The sequence below is a fragment of the Myxocyprinus asiaticus genome, chromosome 2 (genome assembly GCF_019703515.2).
Source record: "Myxocyprinus asiaticus isolate MX2 ecotype Aquarium Trade chromosome 2, UBuf_Myxa_2, whole genome shotgun sequence".
Classification (NCBI taxonomy): Eukaryota; Metazoa; Chordata; class Actinopteri; order Cypriniformes; family Catostomidae; genus Myxocyprinus; species Myxocyprinus asiaticus.
In genome coordinates, this window is record NC_059345.1 from 26,579,552 (window position 1) to 26,597,202 (window position 17,651).

The following is a 17,651-nucleotide window of genomic DNA, read 5'->3' on the forward strand; positions in this document are numbered from 1 at the left end:
GCCAGCCACCTCGGTAGTTGATGTTATACAGTAGTCTCTGTAGTAACATTCAATCATATTGGTTGACTGATGAGTGTGCCTGTGCACGAGCATATGTGTGAGCGCATGTGTTTGCTTAAACACAGTGAAACAACTCTAGCTACGTCTACGACTTCAGGGGCTAATACAGCTGCATGCAGACAGTGATGTGTTCATTAATTTGTTATTTTTTTTTTTTCATTGCATCACAAATGTCATTTTTTTTTTTTTTTTTTTTTTTTTTGAGTCCCAATGGCTCGAGTCCGAGCCAAGTCAAGTAAAAATGCATCCAAGTCCATGACAAATCCAAATCCATTAAAATTGGACTTGTGACTCGGACTCGAGTCTGAGTTCAAACTCGAGTACCCCAACTCTATGAAATAGTCTGATTTTTATTAAGATATTGAGGAAGAGAAACACATTTTTCTTTTTTTTTCTTTTTTTTTTTTATCTAGTGATAGAGGAGGAAAAAATAGCAGCATATACAGTATATCCTCTGGATTTAATATTACACTTTATTTTTAAATTGCTTAAAGTCTGAGTTCAGTTTGTTAAATAGGTAAGAAATAACATGCAGATAGAATGAATGCAGAGAAATTAAATATTTGCCTACTAATATTTACAAAGATGCTCTAATGCTGCATCTTTTCATACTCCATTGCTACAGTATCTCCCCATAGGCTACCTGTCCTTGCCCACTGCACTCACTACCCAGTGTTCCTGTTCATTTTAGTGCAATAACATGACAACATGATAGCTTTTTTAGATCCTCCCATTTAAATAGACAGCCCACAGACCTAAACCATTCCAGAATCATTTAGCTAGTGTAACCTTTTTCCCCCACCTGGACTTGTTAACTAAAATGTTTTAGAACAAACGGTTGCAACAGCTGATAATAATAATGATGAAGTACAACAATTCAAACGCTCAGCAAAACATCCTGTATAATATGTCACGACCTGTAGAAAGCCTAGAAACCGTTTCATTGCGGAGGAGGAATTATTCCGTATCGCAGTAAATCAGTAGCCTATAAGACAAAGCACTTAAATTTGAACCTCCAACATTTGGGGCCGATTTTGCACCTGGTATTAACGATTCAAGAGCCAGCTGTGATAGATGTGTTGCATTTGTACGTTTTGGTCGTGGGACACATCATGATGAGAATATTGTCTGTTCCTTTGTGATGCGCTGTCAGTGTGGATCTGCATCTGTAAGGGACCGGCTTTCCTCCCCAGTGTTGTCTTGCCCTCTCAATTCGGCGGAAAAAGTACTACTTCATTCATCCCGGACCTTCCATTCATCAGGGCACTGCAGCGTAGCGGACACTCGGGGTTCGATGAGCAAAAATTCTTATCAATGAAGAGGGTGACGTCAATGAGCCAGAGTGACGTGTAATCACGTGGGCGCTGCGGGACCGAAATAAAAACACGGAGAGCTGACCGTGGTGCTGAAAATATGCCCATAGCGCCGTGAAAGAAACCCCAACCATACGGCATACACAAACGACATCCTCGTACAAAGAAAACAGCAACATTCAAACAAAACACTTATTTTTGAAGTAGATTCTTACACGTAGCCTAAATCACAAGACTAACTTGAATACAAAGTTTGAAGAGGACACAATAAGTGCGCCGGACTGCGCAGCACCGGACAGGATTCCCGGTAAGTCCCGGCAATCTTTTTATAGTAACAACCCACGGTAGTGTCAAAAGGCGTGGGAAATTAAATATATAAACTATATATTATAGCTAATGTGGATAAAAAAAATACAAACGCTCTTTGAGGTGTGAAGATCTTGGTATGTTTACTTCTTTAAAGGCGGAAAGAACAGGATATTCTGGAATACACAAAAATGTTAGGCTGAAATGAACTGTAAAGGTATTTTAAAATACAGTGTGCATTTAAAATATCCACTTTTTGAAAGGGTAATGGTGTACCTTTGAAATAGGCTACTGTAGAAAGTTATAGTATTTAATTGGAAATCTTTCTAGGTGTATTCGGAACTAATACAACTTATTATAATAACCACTTTAGTGAGATGAAGCGCATTTGCGATAATAGTCATTGTGACGATGAATTTCACAATTCATTATAATGGTGACGTGTGTAATCAATAGCACAGTTCTCATAATGATTATTACCACGCCCTTTCTCATTATTTCAGCTTTCTTATCATCGTCAGATACCAAAAATAACGACGTATAGTCCACTCACAAATGCGCACAAGAGACACTGAGATATAGACATGTTGTTTTGCCTTGCCTTTTGAATTCGACTTTTGCCTATTTCAGTCTTTCATACTTAATTGGAGACTCCATGTTCATTTGGAGAGAAATGTTAACATACATTTTACAACAGTATTCAACATGTTTGAGTTCAATTTGTGATAGCAGCGCAGTATAGCTCCCTTAAATCGTTTATCTAATACAGCGGACTCAGTGCAGAAGATTATAGGCCTACGTGAGGACAAGGCTTCTTAGAGCCGGATTACTAACATGCTTTGTTGATGAGACCTCACAAGAGATCATTAGAGGCAATGGATGCACGGGAATCGGGGGTGTTTCATTCATTCATTTGTGTGGCACCACAAAACAGTTTCATAGACTTTCATTGTTTTAACAACTAATAGCATTTTTAACGAAGTAAGCTGATAATAGGAAATAGAAGTTTAGAAGTGTTTTTATTAATATTGTGCTTGTTTTTTGTGTTTTTGGTTTTCTTTGAATTCGGAAGTCAAACTTGGTTTTCATGGTCATTTTGAGATCTGATCGTGTTTGTATTGCTAACCCATTAACCTCCCACGCATCGGAAGGACTTCCCGCTAAGGCGCTTTTTCTCCTATAGACTACCTTAAGCACAGCGCCGCGTGTGCAAGCAATCACATGCATAAAGAGCTTCAGAGTCCTCGCGATCCACACAAGCTAAAGTCGAAGAGCCAGTTAGATGTATGGCATACAAAATAGGGTTTGTTCATTGTATCTCTGTAAAATACAAATCCTTAATGTGTATGACAAATAATGAAGAGTTCTTCTTTTGTAAGTGCTGCATTCAAGCAGTCGACAAACAAAACGTATCAACCATTTTACCTGACAAAATATTTAACCTAAGCCATAATGCTGAGCACAGGTAGAAATGTGAAGCACATAACTGTTGAAATTACTTTTACTTACTTTTGTGCTCAGTCAAAATAAAATTTTCTAGCAGATTTGTTGCCTTTGAAAAATGCCTTTGTCAATAACAGAAGTAAAACACTTAAACACACATTGAGATAAATGCTGCAGGGAACTTTAACAACAAGTCTGATCTTTGACAACTTCCTCTCTCTTTAAAGCTCAACACCCGATGCACAGACATGACCTGGTGCCAACAAACTTCAAATATCCCAGTCATTGTCCTCTTAATTTTAATCAGTTTTACATTCAAGCCTGCAACCTTCAGTCCAGTGACAGCAGAGAGAAACACAGCAAGAGATAACTATGCAGAATCCTCCTCTACGCAGCAACAGGCTCAATCTATTCAACGAGCTGAGGAACAGGGCATGGCACAAGATAAACATGAAGAAGATGAGCTTTTTAAAGACGTTGATCCCAAAACCTTAGCAGCAGTCCTTGTTGAGGCTCTCAATAAGCCCCAGGGGGAAAAGATGAGTGAAAGAGAAAACAAAGGAACAGAAGAGGAAAAGGAGAGAGATATTCATGGTGTAGACAGAGACAGAGATGGTCATCAAGAGCTGGAGCTGGCCATTGCAGTTGCTGCAGCACAAGGAAAAGAAGAGAAAGAAAGAGAGGAGGAAGAGGAGAAAAAAAGAGCTGAGGAGGAGGAACGGCTAACAGAGAAAGTGACAAGCCACACCACCAGCCAAACATCACCATTAAAAGAGCAGGTGGCACCACAGGTTGGGGCCACCAAAGAGGAGGTGATCAAGGAGGAGGATAGGCAGGAGGCCAAGAAAAAAGGATTGGGGGAGGAGGAAGAGCAGCTGAGCCCAGAGGAAGTGAAGAATCTGGAGGCCATATTAGAGGAATTTCAGAGCTACAGCACAGCCACTAAGAGAGAGCGTGACACTTCCACAGGCCAAAGGGAGAGCCGTGGGGACTATTTTGATTACCTGGACCGTAATGGCATCATGAACAATGAGATCAAGCCCAAAGCCAATGGTAATAATCTAGCCCTGTCCAAAAAGAAGCTGAAGTGGCAGCTCGAACAAGAGAAGAAGAAAATTCAGCCCTTACACAAAGGGGGAAACTTCATGGATGACCTTAGCAACAACCTTAGTGACCCAGAGGATGAAGATGAGGAGGATGAAGAATTGCTGAGCCCTGAAGAAGAGGAAGCTCGGGCCAAAGCAGAGCAAGAGGAGGTACGCAGACAGGCAGCAGAAGCCCAAAGAGCAAAGGTAGAGGAGGAAAAGCTAGCAGACATTGCTTCGGACATGCTGCTGAAATACATAGTCAAACAGGATAAGAAAAATTATCAGGACAGCAATGGTGCAGAAGATAAGCGCTCTGATGAGGAAGACGCAAATGATGATGATGAAGACATTGACCCACAGACCATTGATAAGTTGATTGAAATCTCCAGTAAGCTGCATCTTCCAGCTGATGATGTGGTTGACATAATTAGCGATGTGGAGAAGAAGAAAAAAGATGCTCCTGAAAATCTACCATGGCAACGTCCTCTTCTACAGCCTCCAGCTCCTGCTGCGCCTTCTACACCGTTGCGTAAACCTCCCTCAAATCCTCCCCAACCTAACACAAGCCCATTAAAAGCCTGGTTCAAAGACAGGGTTTCAGTCAAGCCAAGCAATCAAGACATTTGGACGAAGCAGCAGTGGCCCTTTCGTACCTACCCCTCCTACAACTTTTATCAAAAACCCTATCGAGGGTATTACCCCATCTACATCCCACCTCAAAAAACAAAATCCCACTATTATTCCAAGCCCCCTTTCTCCTTCAGTGATGTCCTTGGAAACTCCCTGGACTATGACTTTGATTACTCCCCCAGACGAAAGTCCCATCCCTGGACGCAGTCTCATCCGAGGATCCCACCAGCCTTTCAGCGGAAAATCTACTTCCCAAACTACATTGTCCCTCACCCCCGGACCTTTAAAGCTGTACCAATGCCTAAACCCCGATCACCTCCACGTCGTTGGCCATCCTTTTATTACCAAGCCCGAGCTCCTCTAGTCAACAGGGAGGACGATTACTACAATCCGCTGAGGCAGCCACCACAGGACAGTGAAGAGGAGCTCGAGAACTTTATTGGGAGGGTCCTCATGAAACATCCCCAGATGTTTCAGTGAGCAGAGTACAAAAAAACAGAGTAATGAGGAGGAGGACAAAGAGAAGAAAGGGAACCATTTAAAGTTCATAGCCAACCTGTTTCTTTCCAAAAAATTAAGTTCCCTCACACTCCTTTATTTGTTATTTCTGATTTAGTTCTGAGAGTAGATGAGCTTTTTCCAAGCGCTCATTTCAGTTGAACAAAAAAGCTTACACTTAAACAGAACTTAAGACAGAAAGGATTCAATATCTTTATGTCCATCTAACCAATCTTTCACCCTCCTCCTCCTAGACAGACTGAAAGACCAGCAAAGGTGAGAGGAACGGGTGCTTTTTCCCACCACATCTCAAATACCCAACATAGACTCCAAGCTCTGAATACCCCAAGAAGGCCTTTAGAAAGGAGCAGATACCTGATAGCATGACACACTATATTTCCATCCCAGATAACGATGTTTAAGTTGGAATCTCAGTGCATTATGCACTTTTAGAGACTTGCAATTACTATGGAAGCAACTCCATTATCTAAGCCTTACCTCATAGTAACTTTTGTTCTGATTGTTTTTGTTTTTGTTTAGTTTCAAAACCCAGTTGTCAATGTCAAGGATCATTAAATAGAAAGATGACAAAAAATATTTGAAATGCACCTTTAAAGATTGCATAGTCTGAACACAGATGACTTATTCTTTATAAAAATTAAACCGTCACAGTGCCATATTGGTGGATATATACATTTTGTTTATTCTAAACACCAAATGTATTATGATTTATCTGTACTTCAAAGTATTCTGCTTGATAATTTTCCATTTGTGCGTTCCCTTGTGAAACAAAGAGAACACACTAAGTCTTGTACATAAAATTATTTTGTTAACGTTGTCTGCATTTTGAAATTTTTTCTTCAGTGGGTTTATACCACTGTTTTTTTCATGCAAAAAAGATAGCAAGGTGGTGCAAAGCATGTTCATACATTCCAAAAATTTCTATGAATCAAAGGTTATTTCATAGAAGCTGTTTTGAATACAACTTTTAATTGCCTTAAGACACTCTCTTCCCCTTTTGGACAAGCATCAAAAACTGCTGAAATGATTGTTCTCAGGCTCATAAGCGAAAACCATTATATAATGGAGCTGTAAAGCAGTGATAAGCCTTTTGGTTAGTAAAATTTTTTTAAAATAGATCAATATAAATATACTATATACATATATATATATATATATATATATATATATATATATATATATATATATATATATATATATATCCTATTTGTGGTTTTAAAGATGTCAAATGTTAATGGATTATTAAAATGTCCCTACGTAAGTTGCATGGCTAAATCAATCACTGGGCCAATGAGAGCTCAATCGAAATAGCATAGACAATCTATTTATCAAAACTGATCATGGTTCATATTGGAAGGTACTGATCTAGATCTACCCAACATCAATGTTTTGATTCCATCTTACTGGAGATGCACTCTCCATTCCAAACAGACGGACGCTAAGGGAAAAAAATGGACCAGAAAAACTGAAACAAAGGAGTGTCTGCACGTTACTGTAAACTTGCATCTAAACTGTGTTGCTTCTTTGAAGACTTTTATGAGCATTGAAAAAGTATTTAAAAAAAATATGAATGATTAGTGTACCTAAGTAAAATCCCATTGAGTCATGTTTATGTCCTTTCTAGATGTATCTTGTATGTACAATAATAAACATGCGTTTGCTGGATGTAAATAACCATATGTTGATGACTAGTTTTGCTACATTGAGAGAAATAAATAAAGTTGACTATTTTTTATCAAAATTGTTTTTTAATTCCTTCTTGGAAACACCATGCTTGTGAGATTTGTACTGCAGATATATGCGTACATTTGTCTACATGCTACCTTCTGCATCTATAGCACAATCTAACTAGCCTTAACACAACAATTACCTTTTAGTTAAGTTTTGGTTTGCTTTTTTATATATAACTACAATGTTCTATGAATAGCCTATAAAAATGATCTTACTTCAAATTAGCTAACTTAAAATACTCTTAAACCAACTAAATTAGCAGCACTTACATGCACAAAAACAATATTGAGTTCTGTGTACAATTACCGGTATTACCCAAAAGGGGTGAGACAAGAACACTCACAGTCTATTTGTGAACACACTTCAAAGATGATCTCTCTGATTAGCTTGTTTGATCAACAATTAGTCCAACAAATGATATGAGTCCTGGAGTCAATCAATGCCACAGAATGTCCCCCTAATTACATAGCAGGTCAAGTTTTCTCTTGGCTTTGATATGCCTTATGTGAGCAAATACAGACACATATCTCTCAGACATGTATTTAAAAAGACAAAAGTATGTTAAAAAATGGTCAGGGGACAGATTGACTTTTGAAAAGGATTATGATAGCAGGCAGGGGAAATTGTAAAGCATGTTACGAGGAAGCAAGAAGTGCAGGGGTCCTGCTAATGAGAGACTGAGCACATTGATAGTCTCACTAGGACTGCAGCATACAATCAAAGACATTCAGCAAGGAAGGATGTTCTAGGGAGCAAATTCCCACTGTCACACCACATGAGACATAAAACTCATAGATTTGAAGAGTGAGGATTGTTTCTCATCAATTAAAGTACTTGAACTCACCTGCTCTGAAAATGTCATATACACCAATCAGCCACAACATTAAAACCACCTGCCTAATATTGTGTAGGTCCCCCTCATGCCACCAAAACAGTGCCAACCCGCAACTCAGAATAGCATTCTGAGATGCTATTCTTCTCACCATAATTATACAGAGCGGTTATCTGAGTTACGATAGACTTTGTCAGTTCGAACCAGTCTGGCCATTCTCTGTTGACCTCTCTCATCAACAAGGCATTTCCATCCACAGAACTGCTGCTCATTGGATGTTTTTTGCTTTTGGCACCATTTGGAGTAAATACTAGAGACTGTTGTGTGTGAACATCCCAGGAGATCAGCAGTTACAGAAATACTCAAACCAGCCCGTCTGGCACCAACAATCATCCATGCGACTATCTAATCAGCCAATTGTATGGCAGCAGTGCAGTGCATAAAATCAGGCAGATACATGTCAGGAGCTCTAGTTAATGTTCACATCAACCATCAGAATGAGGAATCAGTGATTTGGACCGTGGCATGATTGTTGGTGCCAAATAGGCTGGTTTGAGTATTTCTGTAACTGCTGATCTCCTGGGATTTTCACGCACAACTAGAATTTATTCCGAATGGTGCCAAAAACAAAAAACATCCAGTGAGAGCAGTTCTGTGGACAGAAATGCCTTGTTGATGAGAGAGGTCAGCAGAGAATGGCCAGACTGGTTCGAACTGACAAAGTCTACGGTAACTCAGATAACCGCTCTGTACATTTGTGGTGAGAAAAATAGCATACTCAGAAGGTTGGTGCTGTTTTGGCAGCACAAGGGGGACCTACACAATATTAGGCAGGTGGTTTTAATGATGTGGCTGATCGGTGTATATGAACAGAAAATGCAAGGGCTTTGAGAAAGGTGTTGTAGGCTATTCTATGTCATTCTGAGTGATGAACAGAAAAAAAAAGCTTCCCCCTGTCTATCATGACTTCCTCTGATAATTTTGAAAGAAACTTACATACCACATTCCCTGACAGAAGGGTCTAAAGTTCTAGTTTCATTTTTCAAAGGCAATGTGTGTATGTGTGTGTGTGTGTGTGTGTGTGTTTGTGAGTCTTAATTCACATCTTTCTATTTTTTCATATTATTTTATTATTCATACATACAGTATATCATTTTTATATAATCCTTTATTTTACTCATTTTTCATATTGTTATTTGTCAAATTGCTTAATTTCATGTTGTGTGCTATAATGTCTCACAAGTTAGAGATAAAGAGTTTCAGTTTCAAGATCTTCAATGTCATGGGACAATGTTGTGAAGAAGTAATTGTCCATTGCTTTTGCATGATATAGTATCACTTGTTGAATTAGTGCTGGTCAGACAAAGTCAGACTGAGCTTTGAGAAAGATACAATTAAGATAATTCAATAAACTCTGCTAATTTTTACCATCACTTCGTCTCCTGCCTTCTGCTATATTCCCCCTGCTGAGTCTAGGGCTGGTAGGAGAGTGAGTTAACATAACAAGCTGCTGATGTTGACTGGTTTTGGATATCAGACAGAACTCTGATATATGGATATCTTCTGACAGAGAGAGAGAGGTCTTGTGAACAATGGATCTAACATGCATTTTCACTGCCTCTCATGTTTTCATATTCTAGGCATATCATTGAATACTGTACATGGCATCACTGTCTATAGGCAATACTACATAGGCGGTGGGTGAACGAATTGCAGGGTAAAGGTACATAAATAAAATTAAGCAAATAAATAAATAGATAACATTTAAAATACAAATACAATTTTCTTATCTGAATCCATACATTAATTTCAAGATTTCTAAATTGCAGGTACTGCCTACAACTCTACAACATTCACACTCCCTTCAAAACACTCCAAATTAATAAATGGTTGATTATTGTTATTTGCACAGATACCAGTATTCATATAGAGAATTATACATCTCAAATTGATGCCTATCAATCATTCTATATATATTCAGTCTCTTTATTAGGACTGGGTATTGCCAGGCACCACACGATACGATATGCATCACCATACATATTTCACAATTCAGTATAACACGATATATCACCATATCATTATTCAGTTCAGTTACGATTCACAAGCTCTTGATTCAATTTCAATTAATTTGGGTATATTTCAGTTATAATGACCATATTTGCTCATAAATGAAAGAAATGAGGAACAGCACTCTTATTTAGACAATCTGTTTCATCTTTATTGAACTGTTGGACATGACATAATACACTCAAAAAAATGAACTTAGCTGGAGTCAGTTTTACTGAATAATTTCTTGTTCACATTACTAAACAAACACAAGCAACTGCATAAAATGTGTTTAACTTAGTTATTTCAACAAAAAACGTGTCTTGTCACCTTTACTTTAGGCGTTTTTGTTCAGTCAACAAATCATTGTTTAGTGAAATGCACAAATACAAGAAAACCAAAACGGGATGTCCCTTTGCGCACACCATATGTAAATGCAGCAGCGCGAAGCACATTGAAGAGATTATACTGGCGACTTTGTAAGGTATGAATATTTTGTTTAAATAATTTGCCATCCTGAAGAATACTGCCAATAAAAGTATATGTAGTACACTATATAGTTTTATTACTTCAGGATGTAAGCTTATGTCATAGTCTGGCTCTGCTTTTCTATTACAATATATGTGTTCTTTCATTGTAGATGAGCTGTGTAAGGCAGATGAACCAGATTGAAGAGATTATTTTGTAAGGTATTAATATTTTGAAATCCTTTGACATCCTGACAAATACTGACAAATACCAATAATAATAATAATAATAATAATAATAAACTGATGTAGAAAACCAAATAGCTTGTGTACTTTGTGAAATCTGAGAGAGACATGGCTAATAGTCATTGGAATTTTCATTGTCCGAGCTGAAGGTGCAGGACCTGAAGAACCACCATTGGATGTTGGGATCATTGTTGAAGGAGTGAAAGTGCTTCAGGAGCTTAGAGATGTCACCAAGGCTTGTGCTCTGCTCTTGGCAGTAATATATAGCTTGAATCTGAGCTATCCATCTGATCTCAAGAACACCTTTGAGTTTCTTCAGAAGGTGTTAATGAAATTTGATGCAAACAAACTTTCATACAAAATACAGGTACTTAAAAACAAACTTATGGAATAAATCATTGCATGTTCAGTTTCTTATTCCAGTGCAATGCTGTGGTTTTTACTGTTGTTTAATTTATTTTTATTTTTTTCTAGGGCTAAAAAAAAAAAAAACCTGTCAAGTTCTGTAGCATTTTGGGGTATGCTGCCAATCTTGAGTTGATGTCATGTTCATTTGTAGTATTTCTTTTAAGAAAAAAAAAAAAAAAAGATTTATTACAAGGCTTGGCTGTATTGGAAATAAACATATGTGTCTGATTATTTCATGGTTTTCTTGTACAGTTGTATGGCAAAGTATTATAATTACAATGTAACTGAAATCCATAACAAATGTTTATTGCATACTAAATGTTCCTAAATTCAACATAACATTAAGTAAACTGTAAATGTATATTTATAGTATGTAATAGTGACTTTACTAGGATTTCTTTAGTTCATACAACAAATTTAAATGAGTTGTATTTAAGGAATATTTGTCAACTTTACATAAACCTTTTTGTAAATACAACAATATTTTTTTTTTTTTTTTTTTTGAGTGTACACAAAAAATAAAAAATATTAATACTGAGATCAATACAATAGCATGAGAAAAAGTATCACGATATATTTATATTTTATTGTATTGGCACAGCCCTACCTTTTGTCCCTCCTTCCAGTAAATCTAGAGAATCTCCAGATGATGTCATGATCACACAGATGATGCACACTTTCTTGGCCAGGCAACCTTTCCTTTGCTTGGATCTCTTTCTTCTGAGCCTCTAAAGTTTTGTCTGTAAAACATATTCATACATTCCCCCATTGTCTGTTGTATATTTCTGTTTACTACATGTTTCCATCGTTGGTTATATTTATGTTAAACTTTTCTATTCTAAGTATATATATTTTTATATTCTAAAACAGGTATATAATAAACAGTTTAAAGCATTCCAAACACTGTAAACTCTTTTATCTTTTGGGATTACACAAAAAAAGCTGTACATGGAAGTATCTTGTTTCACCAACAAAGGCTCACTTTTCAAGGTTAGGTCTCTGTTTCAGTATTATTCTACAAATTAACAAATCGACGCCATGTTCTGGACACTCAAAGGTACTATATTATAAGTATTTCAATTAAAGAAGCCCTATTATGCTTTTTAGGATTTTACCTTTCCTTTAGTATATAATATAGCTGTTTGTGCATGTAAAAGGTCTGCAAAGTTACAAAGCACAAAGTCTACGCAAAAGGGAATTATTCTGTCCCATAGACAACACTGCTCCTGAACTACATGAAATGCCTGGTTTGTAGTCCAGCCATTTCTTCCATAAAGTATCTATGTTACTATGTAACACATTTGCATAATGCCTGCCTAAGGGCTACTTTGGCCCACCCTCAAACAAAGGTAGTTATAGCGGAGGCCAGGATGAGTTGGGTTAGTGTTGTCGCCATGTCGAGAAGACACTGTTTTCTTCACTGTTTTCTTCACAAAACCTCTTTGTTTGGACTTCCAAAGGCAGATGAATTGAAGAATCAGTGGTTACATTTTTTTTATCACTATTCCTCAGCAGTACAACCACAACCAATGCTGGATTTTCAAGACGGTTACTCCTGAAAGAAGGTGCAGTTCCCACTTTGTTGGGACAATCTGGCACTTCAGGATCACAACTTGTAAGTATACTTGATTATTTGTGGATTTATCTGCTACCGAGGGTTCAAATGCAGAGTTTTGTGTTGTAGCAATGGTGTACACCCAGTGCACAGCTGTAGGCCTCTGCTAACTAATGTTATTGTGTTGAAATATTTTTGCTAATCAGCTGCGGGCCCACTTTTACCTACAATTGTGTAGAATTATGCAGATTGCTTGTTGTTCTTACTATCATGAATACTGATCAAGTGTGGGGATGGATTTATTTTTACAAACAGTAATTTTACATCTGCAATCCACGGTAGTGCTCAGCTAACTTGCTATGTAATGTTATTGTTTTGGTAAGGGTTTACTATTCAGCTGTGGGCCGAGTTTTACCTAAAACTGTGTAACAAAATTTTCTATATCAAGTGTCTTATATAATTATACAATTACAAGCTGTAATGTTAAGGCTGCTATCCACAGTCCATGGCTAACTTGCTCACTAACTCTCTAATACACCAGTAATGTCCAACCAGGAGTAAGCCTCTGCTCTATGTTCATAACTCTAGCAAAAAAAGATCAGCAAAAGTCATTCCAGCAAAAGATTACTAAATTGGATGCATTACATGTCTTTTACTTGAAGCTTTGTTAGGTTCACAATAATCAACAGTGTACTTGTAAGAAAGCTACAAAATTCAAACTTATCACGGTGAAACGTCCTGCTCAAGTCGTGCTTGCGACGGTGGTTCGGCTCGATCAGCTTGTTCTTCCAAACTTTCATTATCGGACTCGGGCTCGAACTGGTATGGCAAAAACCGACACCACTGTTACCATAATTACAATAGTGTTTACTGCTGCTCAGGAAGCCTGAAACTCGGTTATGGTAAGGGGCGTTACGTTTCTGACACATGCTCTAAGTGGTTGACCAATCACTACAGACTGGGTCAGCTGACCAGTCAGAGCAGACTGGGCTTTTCAGGGGAGGGGGGCTTTAAATGACAGGAGCTGCAACAGAGCGTTTCAGACAGAGGGTGAAAAGAGGTGCTACAGCAATGTACAATATGAGAAAAAGAATGTGTTTTTTGAACATTAAAGCATGAAAACCTATTTTAGGACACCCCCAAAATAACATTATGAACCTGTAAATTTGCATAATATGAGCCATAAGATGCTTTAATTTACAAGTAAATGTAAAAAACGTGGTCCTTACATTTTTCTCCCCAATTTCTCCCCAATTTCTACTTGAGTGAAAACAAGTAGTAACACGTTTGTGTTTTTCTTACCTTCATTTAACTTCGTATGCTTCAATTGTATCCTCAACTAGTCCATGTTTGATTATGGCAGTGGCTGATTTAGCAATTTATGTGTAGTATTATTAAAGTTATATAAAATGTAATCCTGCAGCCGCGGCTTCTTTATTAACAAAACATGGAACTGCTTTGATGACTAATTTGCTCATAAATTAAGTAGGGTGACTATACGTCCTCTTTTTCCTGGACAAGTCCTCTTTTTCGGACCTTAAAAAAGCGTCCGGCCGGGATTTCTAAATTTGCGAAAATGTCCGGGATTCGGCTTTAGTTGCATTATGATGTGCGTCTGGTCTAATACTTCATTGTGTGCGCGCGCATATTTGCATTGCTTTAACCCCTCTTTGTAAATCCCGCCTTCTCGCACACCAATTGGTCAATTATAAGCGGCTTGCAGCAACCACTGGCCAAATTCCTGCCTGTCAATCTTTCCGTGACTTTGCGAAGCACTGTTCAGAATCAGAATCAGAATGAGCTTTATTGCCAAGTATGCTTACACATACAAGGAATTTGTCTTGGTGACAGGAGCTTCCAGTACACAACAATACAAAAACAGCAACAAGACCTTTTTTTAATTTTTTTTACATTGAATAAAAAATAGATGTGTTCAGCATCAAACAGTTGCTTGACAGTAACAGCAAATGACAGCTGAGTGGAAACAATGCCCAAACGAAAGTGCAAATTTACAGAAGATTTGCACAAAAAATTCCCATGCTTTCATCCAGGTCGAGATCCGTGGGAAGCAGAATGTATGACATGTAAAGCTGGCACTTATGTGTCAGTTGCTAATAAAGGTGCAAGTGATTTAGAAGCACACGTTAGCTCTGCAAAGCATAAAGGGTCAGCAAAGGGTGAAAGTTCATCAGGTAAATTAACGGACACTTTTTGCGACCAGGTAAAATTGTTATCACATTGCTTCATTTTCCATGGCCATTCAAAATAATAGTAATAATAAATGAAGGTACACTCATGGCATCAAATATTTTATTTTAGTACATGGACATTCAAAAGAATGTTGGAAATTTGTATTTATTTATATATATTTATGTTATGCTAATAGAGTGTCTTTTTCACTGTATTAAAGTTTGCATTCATAGTAACACTGTTTTGAACCCTATTACTCCACGCCACCCCAATCATGTCATCATATTGTTTTATGCTCATCATAAAGGAGGAAGCTGGAACTGAGTTTATAACCAAAAAACTTTTAATTCAACCCAACATAAAACTGCTTTTCAGCATAACAAATCCCTGACGCACACACAGCTCTGTGTGCTCTCTCATTCCGATGACTTTTCAGTCCAACAGGCGGAATGCACACGTTTGGCGGCTGTGTTCACCTCCCTCTCTCTCGAACTGGCATCTCCGGCTCCTCTTTATCCCTCTCCCGGCTGATTGTGATAACTCAGTGCCAGGTGTCCATCCTAACGGCCCAGCCCCACCTTCCTCCTCGTCACACACGGCAGCGAGCGCTCTGGACATCATGGCTCGAACACCCACGGGAATGACCGAGCACCCACAGAAAAGCACGAGCACTCATGTAAAAGCACGAGATATTCCCCATTAATTTTCTTCGTAGGCATTTAAAAAAAATAGTTAATGTTCTTGGGGCCTAAACACAAGTAACTTTTTCCTTAAAATGAAGAATCTACGTAGAAAGAAGCTATTCATCTGAACAGCATAAAGATAACTTTTAAGACTTCTTGAAATTAAAGCTCAAATTGTTACATAAGAGTTTCTCGGCATTCAGCCCTGCCCATTGCCCATGAACAGACCTATCCAAATTACTTGGATCATCAGATGCAACTTCACTGCAAAGCATTCGCTCTCACCAGAACAGCTCTTCCATCCAAACAATCTCGTTATTCAACAGAAGCTGCCACAGCAGCACATTTGTTTTTGCAGTATTGACCACTACCAGGTTAAGTGTTATATTCTTACTCTGTCTTTCCTTCTATGCTCCATTCGCCGAAGCAGTGTATAGCGTGAAGTTGCTTCCGCAATCTGGCTGCTTTGGCTCTGTATACATGTCAAACAGCTCTCCACGACTGCTCATATGTTCTCTTATCTAAACTTTCCACTCAGAGTGGTCCATTGCATAAGCCTGCCTCCGTTAACGGGTGCTGCTCTGGCTCATGCCACTCGAGTTCTATTACAGCTTCATTTGAACGCGAGGCAAACAAAAGATTAACTATATAATTCAATCATCATTCCAACACTCCCCAGCATTTCAATCTGGTTCTCCCACACAGGTGATTCTTGTCAGCCTCATTACCTCGCCGAGCATCTCATTTAGGGCTTGATCCATTCAGCGATTCTGTTTGTCAACTTCTAACATGAATATCACGATTGTTCTCCCTTCAAAATGCCATTCAGAACACAGGGGCAATCATGCAACAGCGAACTCCTTCCAATCGACTGATATTCTAATTACAACTTTTTTTCCAAACCAACGGAGACATTTTAACGTGAGCTCGCTGCCGTGCAGCACTCGCTCTGACCATTCCAAAGCACACTGCATTTATACACAGCCTCTATCCGAACAGATATGAGCCGAATTCGGCTCCGCAAGAGGTGGATCATGCGCCGCGTCCCAACTCATTCATAATCATTCTGCAAACTTGTCTCGCCACGCAGCCCCAATAACATGAAGCAAGCGCTGCTACAAACTTCCACTCATCTCTACACTATAACATCACTTTCCCTCCTCCCGTCAGGACAGATGCTTCACGCAGGTAAAATCAATCTATTATTTTATTATACAGACAGTCTTCTCTACTTTTGCCTGAATCATTGGATTACAAAATTTATTTACAAGCTTGGCCATACAACTTAACTGCTGCATGATTTTAAAAGCGTTCAACAATCTGTCATAATTTTACACTCCAACCAAGTTAAAAGTAACAGGTTTAAATCGACGCTGAATGATTCAGCTTGGCACCTTGCTTTATACTCCAATATTTAGGTTTTCTGTAGACTTTATTACAAGTCATCAATATAAACAAGTCGTTTTATTCACCACACTACTGCAAACGGTGCTCTTATAGTATCTATTAAATCCAACTCTCAGGCACAAACTCCTATGATTTCATACGTCACAAGTCACCCCGTGCCAATAATATAGTGTTATGAAATGACTTGCGTTACGTTGGAAAACAATCTACAAAGCTCTAAACCATATGCTTAAGTTAATAAACATCAGACTACGGTATTCATCTGGGCACTCAGTTTCGGGTGCTTTCTAATTTCATGACAAACCAACTTTAAATGACGTCGTTCATATGCACATGCAAGCATGTTTCCTGACATTGTCTCACACAAGTTCCCGACATTTAATCTAGCAAAATATTACTTTCAGGTGTCCGCAGACACTACGTTTACCACGTTACCATGTTTTCAATTGGCCCAACACATCCCTAAGCAGCACAAATGTGCTGTCCAGGTGCCGCAACTCTGGCATCTTTAGGGCCATACGACAAACTCCCACTACACGGCAAACAGCGCAAACGTGCCGTCCAAGCACCGCAGCACATCATTCAAACCATGCGTCTCAGCCTCCATGGCACTGTAAACCATATTATGCCACTCATACCAAATGAACCATCACACACCTAGCAACTGACAACAACTGGGCTGTTTCAGGTCTTCCCTAAACAGTTCACCATAACCTGCATCTCT

The 17,651-nt window shown here is 38.5% G+C and overlaps 1 protein-coding gene and 1 long non-coding RNA gene across 2 annotated transcripts; one reads left to right on the forward strand and one right to left on the reverse strand.

The window, feature by feature from the left end:
• Positions 1–1,360: 1,360 nt before the first annotated feature.
• Positions 1,361–7,033, forward strand: LOC127455893 (neurosecretory protein VGF-like). The gene is made up of 2 exons (XM_051724068.1): positions 1,361–1,680; positions 3,350–7,033. Exon 2 carries the CDS (start codon positions 3,371–3,373, stop codon positions 5,318–5,320), a length of 1,950 nt encoding a protein of 649 aa, XP_051580028.1. The 5' UTR covers positions 1,361–1,680; positions 3,350–3,370; the 3' UTR covers positions 5,321–7,033.
• Positions 7,034–10,161: 3,128 nt separating this feature from the next.
• LOC127411658 (uncharacterized) lies at positions 10,162–14,249 on the reverse strand. Its single transcript, XR_007892326.1, has 3 exons — positions 13,950–14,249; positions 11,700–11,832; positions 10,162–11,248 (listed from the first exon to the last, which is right to left on the reverse strand). It is a non-coding gene; the product is annotated as an uncharacterized LOC127411658 (long non-coding RNA).
• Positions 14,250–17,651: the final 3,402 nt, after the last annotated feature.